The sequence below is a fragment of the Perognathus longimembris genome, chromosome 12, assembly GCF_023159225.1.
Source record: "Perognathus longimembris pacificus isolate PPM17 chromosome 12, ASM2315922v1, whole genome shotgun sequence".
NCBI lineage: Eukaryota > Metazoa > Chordata > Mammalia > Rodentia > Heteromyidae > Perognathus > Perognathus longimembris.
The window spans coordinates 34,320,685-34,335,050 of NC_063172.1; the positions used below are offsets into that span (position 1 = coordinate 34,320,685).

The 14,366-nt window shown below is 32.3% G+C and overlaps 1 protein-coding gene across 4 annotated transcripts in view; it reads left to right on the top strand.

The window, feature by feature from the left end:
- Positions 1-5,716, top strand: part of Triqk (triple QxxK/R motif containing) — a 56,940-nt gene extending 51,224 nt beyond the window's left edge. For all 4 annotated transcript variants that reach the window (XM_048358812.1, XM_048358813.1, XM_048358814.1 and 1 more), the window contains exon 4: positions 2,375-5,716. In XM_048358812.1, the coding sequence (XP_048214769.1) occupies positions 2,375-2,488 (114 nt within the window). In that variant the 3' untranslated portion in view covers positions 2,489-5,716. The remainder of the gene's footprint in view (positions 1-2,374) is intronic.
- Positions 5,717-14,366: the final 8,650 nt, after the last annotated feature.

Below are 14,366 nucleotides of genomic sequence, written 5' to 3' on the forward strand. Positions count from 1 at the left end.
TACAACATTGTAGAACCTCTGGGATGAAAGATGAGTAAGATATGCTTGTTCTGAAAAACATACAAGAGATCACTTCCAGAATTAATTACCGTATTTAATCAACATTATGCTGCTGACTGAGAAGAGAAACTGTAAACTAGAAATGTGAAAAGTTATATAATAGAAACTTTACCCCTGAAGTCTTCCAGTGCTTTTTTTTTGATAAATCTTTGTTTAGAAATAGAAAATGTTTTGAGGGAACAAATAATGATTTGGACATAAGATATGAATAGTGTTAAAGACTAGAATTGATTTATAAATGAAAAACTACTCTTATTTTTTGTGTCTTACAAAAATAAAATGTCATAATTTGTGACACAATAATGCAATGAGTACCACCTAAAATATTTCTACAGCTAAGTTTACTTGCTATTTAGTTGACATTCAATTACAAGTTTGTATTTTAGGAATTACAGCATCACCAAGTATTTTTTTTATAATTTAAATACCTGTGCTGCTAGCATTTTGAAGGAGATGAATCTATATTAGTTAAGTAATTTATTTTTCAAGCTCTACCCTAAAGGTATAACAAGAGAAAAAGAGATTTAAAAATTTAGTTTTAGTACATAATCAAAATGCCAACCATATCCTTCCCACAATCTCTTTAGATGAAGAGCTTGAAATGTTATATTTGTTCTGTGTTATTTCGAGTTTAAAGCTGAAAATGGCCAAGGGATAGAAAAAAGGGTTTTTGTTTTTTTTTTTTTTCAAATTGTATCATTGCTTGAAACCTTCAAACATTCCACCTCTATAATGTCCATCTCCTCAACGAATGGGAACATTTTGAAGAAAATTATGTGCTATTATACCTTCTCAGTGAATATCATCCTTGTGCCATCTATTAACTAGAAATCACTTAATTAAATAATGAATAAGTTGAATTTTGTAAATACTTTCCATTTTCTACATTTAAAGTTCTATTTCAAACCTTTGGATATTATGAAAGTGTGTGAATTGTCTCAAGGACCATAAGAACAAGCAAAGCAGTGAATAAAGTTGATGTGAAGCATAGCTTCAAATCCAGAATAAAAGCTTTGTTTTTTAAAGTAATCTAGGTGAATGGCACTGAGTTGATCAGTTTTGTTGTCCACTCTATGTAACAGATGGAGTTTACAGTTGTGTGTCACTTGTTTATTACATCCACTTAAAATTAGTAGCTGTGTAACCAGATGGGTCTGGGAGCACAGCTGTGGCTCTAAGAAAATAAATGCAACCTGTCTGGCAGTGCCATGCCCTTTTGAGACACCAAAGTGTTCCAAGTGTAACGAAGAAAAATTCACTCTCACTTGACATTCTATTGATATATTATGTTTTAAATATCAATTCATTCCAAAATCATTGACACCGAGTTTTTCAACTGCCCATATTTAAGATTTATTTTCATTTTACTTATGAGCGGAAACATCTGAATACAATATGTATTTGTGGTTGTAGCATTCAGGTAAAATTGCATATTGATTATTAGTTAAGCTTATTTTAGTGTTTTTAAGGCTTATTAGGTAGCATATGTTACATTTTTATTTTATATTGTTATGAAAGTTCTTTTACATATTTGTGAATGTCAGTGATTTCCAACCCCCATAAAACCCAGGTAAGGGGTGTGACAGAGTGAACATCAGAAGAGAATACTAGGTCCTTTAGGATGCTGGACTGGTCCTCTCCATTCTTCATTTCTGTTTAGCCAAATGGTATGTTAGTATCAAGAATATTTATGGTCCTCACACAGTTTTTGAAGATAATATTATTTCTGTCCTATGTATGTAGTAGATTTTTTGGTCATTGTTCTAAGGTAGTTGACATAACCCATTTGTGATAGATGGTACTGTGGGATGCTTCATGGCCCTGGTTCTCAGTATTGTTTCCCCAGTAAAATACAGAACTTAGGCTTTAAAATTTAGAGTTTAAACAAAAGAATATTTAGTGAGTGTGTGTTCAGGACTTAATCTATGAAACCAGTGATTGTAGTCATTAGTTACCAATAGTAATGGAATCATAATTTTTAAGGAAAATCTGTATGCAAATGCCACCACTAATTACAAATGTATCATTGAAGCAACAAGTAAAGTTAGACACACTCAACTAATCTGAGTACTAGGAAAAATTAAATTAAAAGTAATAATAAAAATGACTATGAACTTGTTATTACAATGAGTTTTCTCATGTGCAAAATAAGTTACTTATTGGCAAAAAAGTATTAAATAAGATGGATATGACTAATGGTTTCAAATGAGTCATTGTACATTGGGGGGTGGTGTGGTCATTTTTATCTGATGAAACAGATAAAAATCAAGTCTTCTCATCAATTTCAAGTCGACTTTTTTTTTTTCCTCCCCAGGAAGTTGGCCTTGTACTTGCAGCTATCCTGGCCCTCCTACTGGCTTTCTATGCTTTCTTCTATCTCAGACTGTCCACAGATGTTGACAAGGAAGTGCATCAAGATGAAGATTAGTGGAGCATCAGTATATTAAAGGAAAATAATTTTATAAAAGCACCTTTTTGGACCAGTACATTCTGAAGAACTGACCCTATATTATAGTGACTATTCTCTTCTGACACTTTGAGTTTGCAGAAATATCTTAATAGTCACATAAGATATTCAGAAATGAACTTACCTATTACCACAATATGCTCATAGATACTTTTAAAAATATTTCTACTTTGACAGACACATTGTACATGACACATTTAGATAAAGTCGATAGGAGATCCTAAACTTTTCAAATATCCCATCCAGTTTACATTTATAACTCTATCAGTTACAAATGACCGAATTTGCTCTTCTTCTATGACTCTTGCAGGTGACATACAGAAACAGTACTCAAATCATATTCTGAGACCCAGAAGGAATGCCATGAAAATGTTTACTTTACCAAGAAGCCTCAATTTCTTCCCAGACATATTTCATGTCATTAAAGAGACTATCTGCACATACATCTTCAGTAATCTTTATCCCTCCTTGCCAACTGTTCAGTGCACATGTGCTCTGTCAGAAATGGCACCTGGATGACAGAGGCTCAAAGAGTCACGTATGTCTCTAAAATAGAATTTCTTTCTTCTTGGGTTACTCAAACTGATGTAAATAGAAAATTCAGTTGATCTTGATTTTTAATTAACTTATTACTCTATTAATACAAACTTTGAATTCTATTTTAATTATGTTGTCTGGCTGTCTGCAGTATCTGTTTGCCCCTCTTGTTAGGGAGAGATGTAGCAATCTGTCATGTAATTGTGCAGTCTTTTTCACACTCCACAATTAGCAGAAGTCTTACCTCCTCAGAATCATTTTCTTGGCTGTCTTTTGGATCTGAACAATGTGAAGCTGTTTCACGCGATTACATTTTGTCTCTTGAGAGTTAATTAGGGACACTTTAGTGGAAAATAAACAGTAGAAGAAAATATACGACTCATATTACTCTCACATGTACATTTCTGTTTATATGTTTTTATGTATTTTGCATTTGTTGGAACATAATGGCTGGTATATGCAATATTTTATTGGCAATCAACATTTTAATACTTTTTCAAAAGCATGAACACATAAAGCTCAGAAAATTGGAAAAGACCTACCTACAACAGAGTTACTAGCTACTACCTTGTTTAAAGATGCATAGAAAAATAGATTCTTTGAAATCTGCATGCAAAATGTTTAATATTGTGTGTAATGTTAGTACAAAATAATAAATTCAGTATTAGAATTGTTTTCTGTATTTTCCAAGAGACAGAAGCTTTTTAAATACTCTAGCAGTATGTAAGAGCTTTATAAGCACAGCTTCCAAAAGGCAAGACATTCTTTGGTACTTATGCAAAAGAGTTGAATGTGTGACAGTGCAGTGATACGTTCTGTAGAAAGTTTTAAGCAGCATCATTTAATTCCTCAGTGTGAAATCAGCCAAAGGTTCCAATATCCTCGCATATTATTTATGCCAAACATCTGCGGGCAAGATTTAGCCAGTGTTATTTGCTTGACTCTTCTTCTTGAACTCACAAACTGGAGACACAGACAAGACTTTGTACATACTCACCACAGTGGACCAATCCAAGTGGCATTTTTAGGAAAGGTTGCAGCATTTTATGCCATGTGGTATGTCTGTTCGCGAAGTGGGAGGCAAGGGAATATCCAAGCTGGCATTTTGGATATGATGGGCCTTTTACTTTCCTGAGTGACATGCCACATGTCAAGAAATACTGCTTCCCTCCACTCTTATCACATTTACGTGAACAATTTTCATTTACTTATTTAACACACATATGGTGTTAAAAAGAGTCACATTCAATAAAGGTTATTTCTGGGTTTTAGGGATAATTTAAATGAGGGGATATGTAATAGTTACTTATTAGTTACCTATCCAGATTAGCAGAATTCACAGTATTTAAATTAGATTATTATACTATTAGAAATGTTTGAAAATTCATCATTGTGAGAAAAACTAAACATTCTGCCATGCTCATGGGGTGTTCGTTTGGGGGAAAATATTGTTTCCTAAGGCAATAAATATTAGTCTAAATGTAGCATAATTATAGGCAAGTTTCATTGCCTAGTTCACTGGCATCTAGAGTACATTCATATAGCTGATTGATTTATGATTACCCAGAGAATCACAGGTCCCAAAGGCTTAAAAGCTTTTGATTTCTGTAAATAGCAGGTAAAGTGAGATAATATTATTTACACAATGCTATTTTCATGAAATGCAAATTTCATCAACTCACGTTAACTGGGAAGCAGCCAATCCCTTGAAGAGCAATCCCAAATTGAAAGTCTGGTTTGATGGTTTGAAGAGGAAGGTGATATCTTCCTGCTATTTCAGTTAACTACATTTTTAAATAGTGAGTGGTGTTTGGAATAAATGTCAGACTGGCATCAGACAACAAATATAGACCTGGCTAGTTCCCATGTAATAATTTACTGCTTGGAATAATTCAGAAGAATAAATAAAAATATCTAATGACTTTTTAGAATGCTCAAATATATTAATGTACTCTGCAGAATAAATTTTCAACTGAGGTAGGAGACCCAAAATATAACCTTTGGAATACGTGAATGAGGTATGAGGGGTTGCTTGGTTTTATTTAACATGTAGGTTTCAACTAGGAGAAATAATACATACATTTGCTTATATTTAAGAAGAGATATTGCAAAACATAATCTTGTGTAATATTTCTTCTTAAAGAAACTGCCTTATTAGAAACACAGGGCTGACTGTTTTTTTAAGGTGCAAAATATATCTAGAGTTTCTCCTTTTGACTTTTCATAAAAATAAAAAAAAATGATCTTATGCTTACTAACAATTATAAGATCCTATGGAATATGTAAAACCCTCACTCATTTTTGTCATTCCAGTAGTGTAGTAATTTGCACATAAATTTAAATGCATGTTAAAGTCTCTTAGTCTTTATAAAATCTGGTACAAAATTTTGTATATAGTACATAATCAAATATGTTTCCATTTAATAAAACCTGAACAACCAATATTGATCCAATCTTAGCATGTGGCATTTATGATCATTGAATGTTAGGGGATTTAAAGTTTCAACCTAATTATGAAGATTAAGACAACTAGTATCACGGTTTGAATAAAATGTAAACTTTGGTCTTTTCTAAAAAATCAGATTTGTATGTTTAGTAGAAATTCATACTCAGTGTTTGAATTAAATTCAGCATGCATCTTCACCCCAAATACAAACAAATCTAAATTTTTGTTATAATATTTATATGACACTAGAGCACTCAATTTTCCATGTTGTTAAAGTATATAGTCAAGGATAATTCAACAGATCAAATTATACTAAAGATCATCCTCATAAATAAACTTGTAGAAATTAAATTTATTCCATTTGCTTAATTTCATCCATAGTGTTGTTGCTTGCCAGAGACTACCTAAGATAATTCTATATTCTGTTCTTAGCAGCAATTAGACTCCATTACACTTACCTGAGGCTTCTCTGGGGAGAGTCCTACTTCTCCCTTAGCAGCCCGGCCTTCTTTTATTAGAATTGCTCCAATGCATCCTGGATATAATAATGTTTGCTACATTTCATTGTGTTGATGCTGTATCTCGCATCAGTACATCCCACAGGAAAAAATAAAAAGAAAAAAAAAGAACTACAGTAGATGAATTCAGTACCTACAAAAGTATTCTTACCATTTTGTTCAGGTTTTAACTGTTAGGGTAAGTATAGAGGGAAACTGAAGAATCATGTAAAGAACTATACCAGTGTGCAAATATCCAGAATGGATCAGTAATTTGTTTAAAACAATTATATTGCAACCACATTCAGCACAGTGCCTCTCCTTGTTACACATTTTTTAATCCCTAGCAACAGATACAAGATCTTTATTTCAAGAAAAAAAAAATAAGATACTTAGCATGCCAGAAGAATCTTTGATGACAGAACCCCCTCCTATTCTTCATTTTTAAAACAACAACCAAATTGGTGGGGAGGCAGCCAAAATTTGAGGTACCAATGCTTCGCGAACAGATGTCGCACCATTATTTTTTAGCTCGTTTAGATGAATAAACATGTTAAACTGTGAAGTATTACATTTTAGATTTTTTCATTAAAAAAAGAGACAATCTGTTTACTGTCCTAATTGAGACAACAATCCTTGTGGTTGCCAGTTTTGGCAGTCATAACAATGAACTATAAATATTTGGACCAATCAAGTAAATGGTGACTATAAAGGCTATAGCATGTGTAAAGTTCTGTTTGCACGGGCACCCATCTTAGTATGGCTTTTTTTTTTTTTTTTTACTTCTTCAAATACAATTGTTTGTGTGAAACTGAAGTTTTATGGTAAGCTCAAAAGAAATTGATTTCAATATCTAATTTCTTTCTAGTTTCCTGTCCTTTTAAGTGCTCAACTAGCCATCTACTTGTAACAAATTGCTTCTGCAGTTGCTATGTTGGATGTGACACACAGGTCTTCAGTGGATTGGCTCCTCTATGTCCTAGGATAGCACAAAATTCAAAGGTTTGCTTTTCAGTGATTGTTGGGTTTATAAAAAATAGACCTATTTTATAAGATTTTATCGAAAGATAGTGTTACATACAGTGTGTTTTGCAGTGGTCATGAGGAGATCCCAATCTTAGAGCCTATATGCATGCTTGAAATATCAGTATGGGAGAATTGGTTGATTAGAAATAAATATTTATAATGGTGGACCCACATATTTGTGATTCAGACAGCGTTCATCTAGGCATCTTGATCCTCTTTCTTCAGTCTTCACATTCTACCCATTGGTCACTTCTTAGTTCCAGTGGTCTCTCACATCCCCTCTAGAGTTTTGGAACCCCACTTTTACTTTAATGGCACAGCACAGTCTTGTACAACACTGGGAAATTACTGAGTTTAACCGTCTCTGTCCTTATTTTGAATTACCATTGATCTTCACTTGTTTTCCTATCTCTTATTGCTTACCTACCTTTATTTTTATCATTAATCATGTGCATTGCACAAAGGTAGTAAGAATCATATAATGAGCATACCCATCACTTAGCTTTCCTCAGAGATATATATATATACATATATATAAAATCTACATTATATATTATATATTTATGTATATGTATTTTACATGTACACCTTATATTTATATAGTATACATTTGTATGTAAGTAAATATAAATATATAAGCATATATTTATGGGTGTGTTGTTCCAAAGAGTTCACCATTCTGAAAATCCTTCAAATGCATATAGAGATCAGTAATGTATTGCAGGTGCTTGATTCACTTTTCCCCAGATTTCACTAATGGCATGACACCTTTCAGTGATCTCAGATTTCCACTTTATTACTTAAACTAAAAACATTATCGACTCTTCTTGGCTTGAGAGTATTACCGTAACTTTTCTCTTGCTTTTGGAGCACCATTTACTTTTTGGGGGAGTCATATGTTTACAAAATTAAAGGCAGGAAAATACTCAGCAAATCACATTATGTTATGACTGAAGACAAATAAGACTCAGTGCCCATACATCCACTGATCTGTTTTGCGAACAATATTTATTTATATATGTATTGGCTGTACTTGGTCAGTCTTGTGTAATAAATCTGTGAATAAGGCAAGCTTATTATATAAAATTCTACTCTTATTAAATTTCCCACAATCTTTTAAATGCACACTAGGTATGAAAGCATATTGCATGTAAATAATCAATATATCTCTAACTGACAAAAATACCATTTTTTTGCTTGACTGTTGGTCTAACATATATTACCATGAAACCATTTTGTAATTAATGAAACTTAGTATTATCTAAAATCAAGTCACTATTCAGAGGTTCCTACTTCAAAATGTCTCTAACAGATTTGAGTATGTCTAATTGTTTATTTCTATATAAAGCTTTGTTCATTCATGCTAGTAATTTACAGATTGTTTTAAAATTTTTGGTCTTTTTCATTATTTTCCATTTTATTCACCTATTTCTCAGATTTTTTATAAACTAGGAGTTAAGTGTTAGGTTATATGAGATCAGGAAAGTTTATTTATTTTTTAGTCACTTTTAAGCTGGGAACATTCCATTCTACTTAATGAGATTTTCTTGTTTGTATTACTGTGATTTAACAGTGTGTTCTTGTGCTAATAACATGATTCCCTCCAAAATAAGATTTTCTGTATGGTGTTCTAAAATTCAGTCATAATTGCTTCTTAGATATGCCACATCACATATTGAAAAATACCAACTTACGTACATTCCTTCAGCATTAAAGTATAATCTAAACAATATAATTATTGAGAGAGTGTTTATACATCTTCCAGCAGTACTATATAATTCTTTACTGTATGCAAATTCTCATGGTAAAATCACGGTAAAAAAGCACTTTTATCTTCTCAAACATCATTTTGTGTTTTTCTTTTTCTTTATATTGTACTTCATAACTAATAACCTTTCAACTGTGTCATAAAAAGCCCCAGAACTTTTTCCTTTTTCTTTAGGTGACCTTTGACTTCTTTCTATCCTTCCCTGTTCTTTCCAATCTTTTGTGTGTAAAAGAAAGATGCTTATCACCAAGTATTTTATTACTCTAAAAAGTAGTTAATAAAGGAAAGAAAGAAAAAACAGTTGAGTCTTTTTCTCTATTGAATGTAAATGTTATGGATAAGTACTCCTGGCAAATGAAGACTTTATTGTTGTCATTATTGTTCCTCTTATGTTATTGTAACTTATGCATTTTACTTATTTGATCATTTTAGTAGTGACATGAGAATTCTATTTTTCAGGCTTGACATTAGAAATGTTCTTATTAACGTCCTAAAACTGATGCTTTTACATTATTTTACATTTCCCCGAATGTGTTGGTCCATTCAGATTTTTAAATCTAACACAATTTTAAATAATATTTAACATATTACTTTAGAAAATTAACTGTGATGACCAATATCATGATCCATCTAATTATAAAATTATAATTAATTATAAAGTTACATATATTTGAATGGAGTCTTTCAATTGTTATTATGATAAAAGTACAAAAACTTAACAAAAATATGATATCCACTCTACAAATTAACATATTGAAGTTTTAACGAAGAAGAACCCAATCTTGAATAGGAAGATTCAATTTTAAAAATAAATTTTCTTAAGTCTAGGAACAGAAGAAAGAACTTTAATCTGTCAAGTATTTAATCTGTAAAATAATACTTGGAAAAAGCATAAAGTTATAAAATAATAATGTAGGGAAAATGTAAACAGAACAGCAGGAAAAAATAGAGTCTAGAAAATTATTTATATGTAAGTAATGTATAATCTATAATAAAGATAAAAAGGTATATTACTTAATATTTAAATTGTGACAATTGAACATCATTTTTGAAATTAAAATGTGCCCATAACATGAATTCTGAGTTTTATTTCAAATTAAATGTTTACTTCTAGATGAGCAGACAAAAATTACAAAAACGAGTACAATTATAAGTAAGCCATTTTTTTTTAATCTCTTCGGAAGAAATGACCAGGCATTGATTCATGAGTAAAAAGGAATATACTATGAGATTAAAACATTAAGCCTTGTACTTTATTAAGAGTGAGGATGCATCCTTTTTATAAATTAATTGAGAGAAAAGTAATCTCACACACTTTCTGGAAGTGACTTTTGCAGTACATTTCCAAAGCTTTAAATTTCATACATACTTCAGAAATTCATCTCAAGATGGCAATGCAAAAATGAGCAAAGTATGTTAACCACAGCATTGTTTATAATATCAAAGAAACTGAAAATAATGTAAATGTCTAGCATAGGACTCTTTTTAAACAAACCATGTTGCCTCTATAAAATAAACTCGATGGATTCATTAAAGTGATACACATTTATACTTAATGACATGAAGAAAAGTGAAATCAGTTATAAAAATTACATGTTATATTTTGTAGACATATTTGAAAGTATGGATTTAAATATTCTGGAAGGATATTTGAAAAGAAATAGTACTTATATCTGAGTATGAATTATGAGTGGTTTTATTTCTTTGTAGGAAATGAATCCTTTAGAGGGCTGAGCAGAAATGATTTGCTGAACTACATCATGAGTTCACCTATTAGAGATTATTTTTTTCTATTTTTCATTCATTCCAAAATTATTAAGCACCCACTAGATACACATACAATGACTGAATATAAGCACTATGGAAATAGCTAGGTCTATTTTTTCCCCTAGTGAGAATTGAACAATGTTTCCATCAAAAGAAACTAATATTTGAGTTCATTCATTGTTTATTAGAAAATATTGACCAAACATTTGCTAAATGCCAGTCACTATTCTTTGCATTTGCCACAAATTGGTGAACATTCAAAACAAAGAATCAGAAAAACTGTCTAGTGACATGAATCTTTAAATGTATAGTTTCATCAAACAGGGAAGAGAAAAATGATAGGAAAGTCTTCTGATGAAGAGAGTTCAATAAAAAGTACAGGCACATGTTCATGCCTTGCCTGTCCCAGCTGGTGTCTGGAATAAAGAATCTGATATCAAGGATGAGAAGGTTTAGGCAAGTCATAGCAGAGCATCACAAGGCCCAGTAGCTATACCCTTATGAACACATAAGATGATGCTAAGTGAAATGAACTCCATGTTATGGAAACAATTGTTATATCACAGTTGTAACTACTTTCAACGTCCCATGTGTATCTGTAGCTTCTATTATTGATAATGTTCTTGTATCACCTTCCTGTGGTTGTACCTACACTATCTCTGTAATCTTATCTGAGTATATTGGAAACTGTGTATACTGGTATTGGAACTAGGAAATTGAAAGGGAATACCAAAATTGAGAGACACAGGGTAAAAAAAGACAAACAACTACAAAAGCAATACTGGCAAAACTGTTTGGTGTAAGTGAACTGAACACCTCATGGGGGGAAAGGGAAAGGGGGAGGAGAGAGGGGGGTATGAAGGACAAGATAACAAACAGTACAAGAAATGTATCCAATGCCTAACGTATGAAACTGTAACCTCTCTAACCTTTCTGTACATCAGTTTGATAATAAAAATTTGAAAAAAAAGAAAAGAAAGGAAAAGTAAGTTTTTTTCCTGTGCCAGTAAATATACTTTTAAAAAAGCCTAGATTTTTGAAGATGAATCACTTTTGTTTAGTGTCACACTGTTGTGACCATAAACATTCTTCAGCAATGTAATTTGCTATGATCAGTGAGTTAAGAAATCTAAGTGTCCAACAAGATGAATGTTTATCCTTGAATTCAACCATAAGCATTTCCTGATGACGTTATAGATATATTGTTGTTGCACACTGGTTTGAAATACTTGGTTATATATTTTTTATGCTGTCCAAAAGCATCTAAATAAATACACAAACTTAAAAAAAAATTTTAAAAAAAGGATGAGAAGGTTGTTAGTAGCCTGCCATGCTTAATGCTATCTTCTTTTCTCTGTTGTGAATCAGAGACCATGGTCCAGGTTAACTATGGGCAAAAACACAAGACTATCTGAAAATTAACTAAAAAGCAAACACAGAATGAGTACAGCTCAAGTGGATGAGCCCCCAGCCTAGCTCTCAGTTCGAACCATAGAATACCACAAAATAATAAATAGCATTCTTGAAAATATATGTTCAAACTTTTCTATTAAACCTCTTAATATACCTCTAAAACACCAACAGTATCTAGTGTCAAATTACATGTATCAAATTTCATGTATATATAAAATACAATCATATAATAATATATAGTTCAGTATGTGAGTGATAAGTAATTGATTATATGCTATTGCATGTATATATATATATAAATGTATGTACATATAATTGTATAATGTATAAAATATTTCATTGATGTAAGATTGATGCTTTCACAAGAATGAATACACATCAACTGCTGGATCATCATGGTAATGAAGCCCCACCCAATCCTATACTCTCAAGTTTTATTTGAATGGTTCTTATCATATATATCATCATTTACGGAGAGAATCAGTATTTTTGTCTGAGAGCAAAGCTATCTTTTTGAGAAAAAATTATCATATTATGGGCTAGGAATATGACCTGGTGTTAGAGTGCTTGCCTCATATACATAAAGCCCTGGTTTTTGATTCCTCAGCACCACATATATAGAAAAAGCCAGAAGTGGTGCTATAGCTCAAGTAGTAGAGTGCTAACCTTGAGCAAAAAGAAGTCAGGAACAGTGCTCAGGCCCTGAGTTCAAGCCCCAGGACCGGCAAAAACAAAAATCATGACTAATTTCTTAATATTAAACAACCTTTGCATTGGTATGGACCTGACTTGAGCAAACTATGTTTTCTTTTTCAGGATTAGGCATCATTTTAAGCCTTATGTTGTGTTAGGAGAGTTTTGTTTGTTTGTTTTTAACTGTTCTACATCAATTTATGATCCCTTAACACTCCTTCTACTAGATTTGATACTGTCTAGTATGATCCCATGTTGTTTCTTTCTAAAGTGCTTTGATATTTTTTTGTCTTCCTTCTGTTTATAGAAATCTGCCTATTTAAATTTCTGCATATAGTGAAGTTAATTTTGTAAGCTGTATTTGTCTAACTGATTATAAGTTTCCTCTTGGTTTTCAAAGTTGCATGCATAAGAAAGTAGTCTCTTATCAGCATGAAGTCTCCTCTTTTTAAGATCTTTGTTATATTCCTTTGTTAGTCCTCCCTGTGTCTGTCTGTCTGTCTGTCTCGCTTTGTCTCCTCACCTCTCTCTCCTTGTCTCCTCTTTAGTGATGCTGTGGATTGAACTAGGGCCTCATGCTTTCTAGGCTGGTGCAATAGTATTGAGCAATGCCTCTAGTCCTTATTACACTTTGAAATCAGGGTATTGCTTCCTTCCCAGGCCTGCTACTGAAATGTAATCTTTCCATATTTCATTTCTGACATAGCTGAATAAAAGACTCATAGCACTCTCCATACTTCTATGAGAGGGAGTCTCATGAACTTTTTGGCTCAAGCTGGTGAACAACACCACACCCATCTGTTGGTTAAGAAAAAAATTGCAAACATTTTGTCCAGGCTCATAATAAACCAATTTTCCCATTCTCAGCCTCCTTGGTAACTAGGATTCCATGAGTCACTCACTGGTACACCTGACAATTCCTTTGTTATTATGTTATTTGAATTTTTCTCCTCTTTTCTTGATTGATTTACATAGGTGTTTACTTAAGTTTTAAAAAGATTTTTCGAAAGGTCTGAGCCGTTATCTTTTGTATTCTCTACTTGAGGCTAGAGCTTTGCTTTCATTTTGTTCATTAATTTAGTTGAAAATTTATTTATTTATTTTTTATTTAGTGTCAACGTGATGTACAGAGAGGTTACAGTTTCATATGTTAGGCATTGGATACATTTCTTGTACTGTTTGTTACCTCCTCCCTCATTCCCCCCTCCCACTCCCCCTTTCCTCCTCCTCCCATAAGTTGTTCAGTTGGCTTATACCAAACAGTCCTGCAAGTATTACTTTTGTAGTCGTTTGTCTTTTTATCCTGTGTCTCTCGATTTTGGCATTCCCTTTCACTTTCCTAGCTCTAATACCAGTATATACAGTTTCCAATGTACTCAGATAAGATACAGTGATAGTGCAGGTACAACCACAAGAAGGGGATACAAGAGGATCATCAACAATAGAAGCTACAGTTTCACATGGCATGTTGAAAGTAATTACAACAGTGATATAACAGTTGTTTCCATAACACGGAGTTCATTTCACTTAACATTATCTTATGCATTCATAGGAGCATAGCTATTAGGCTCTTGTGTTCCTCTGCTCTGAGTAGCCTAAACCTGTGCTAATTATTCACTATGAGGGAGACCATAGAGTCCATGTTTCTTTGAGTCTGGCTCACTTCACTTAGTATAATTTTTTCCAAGTCCT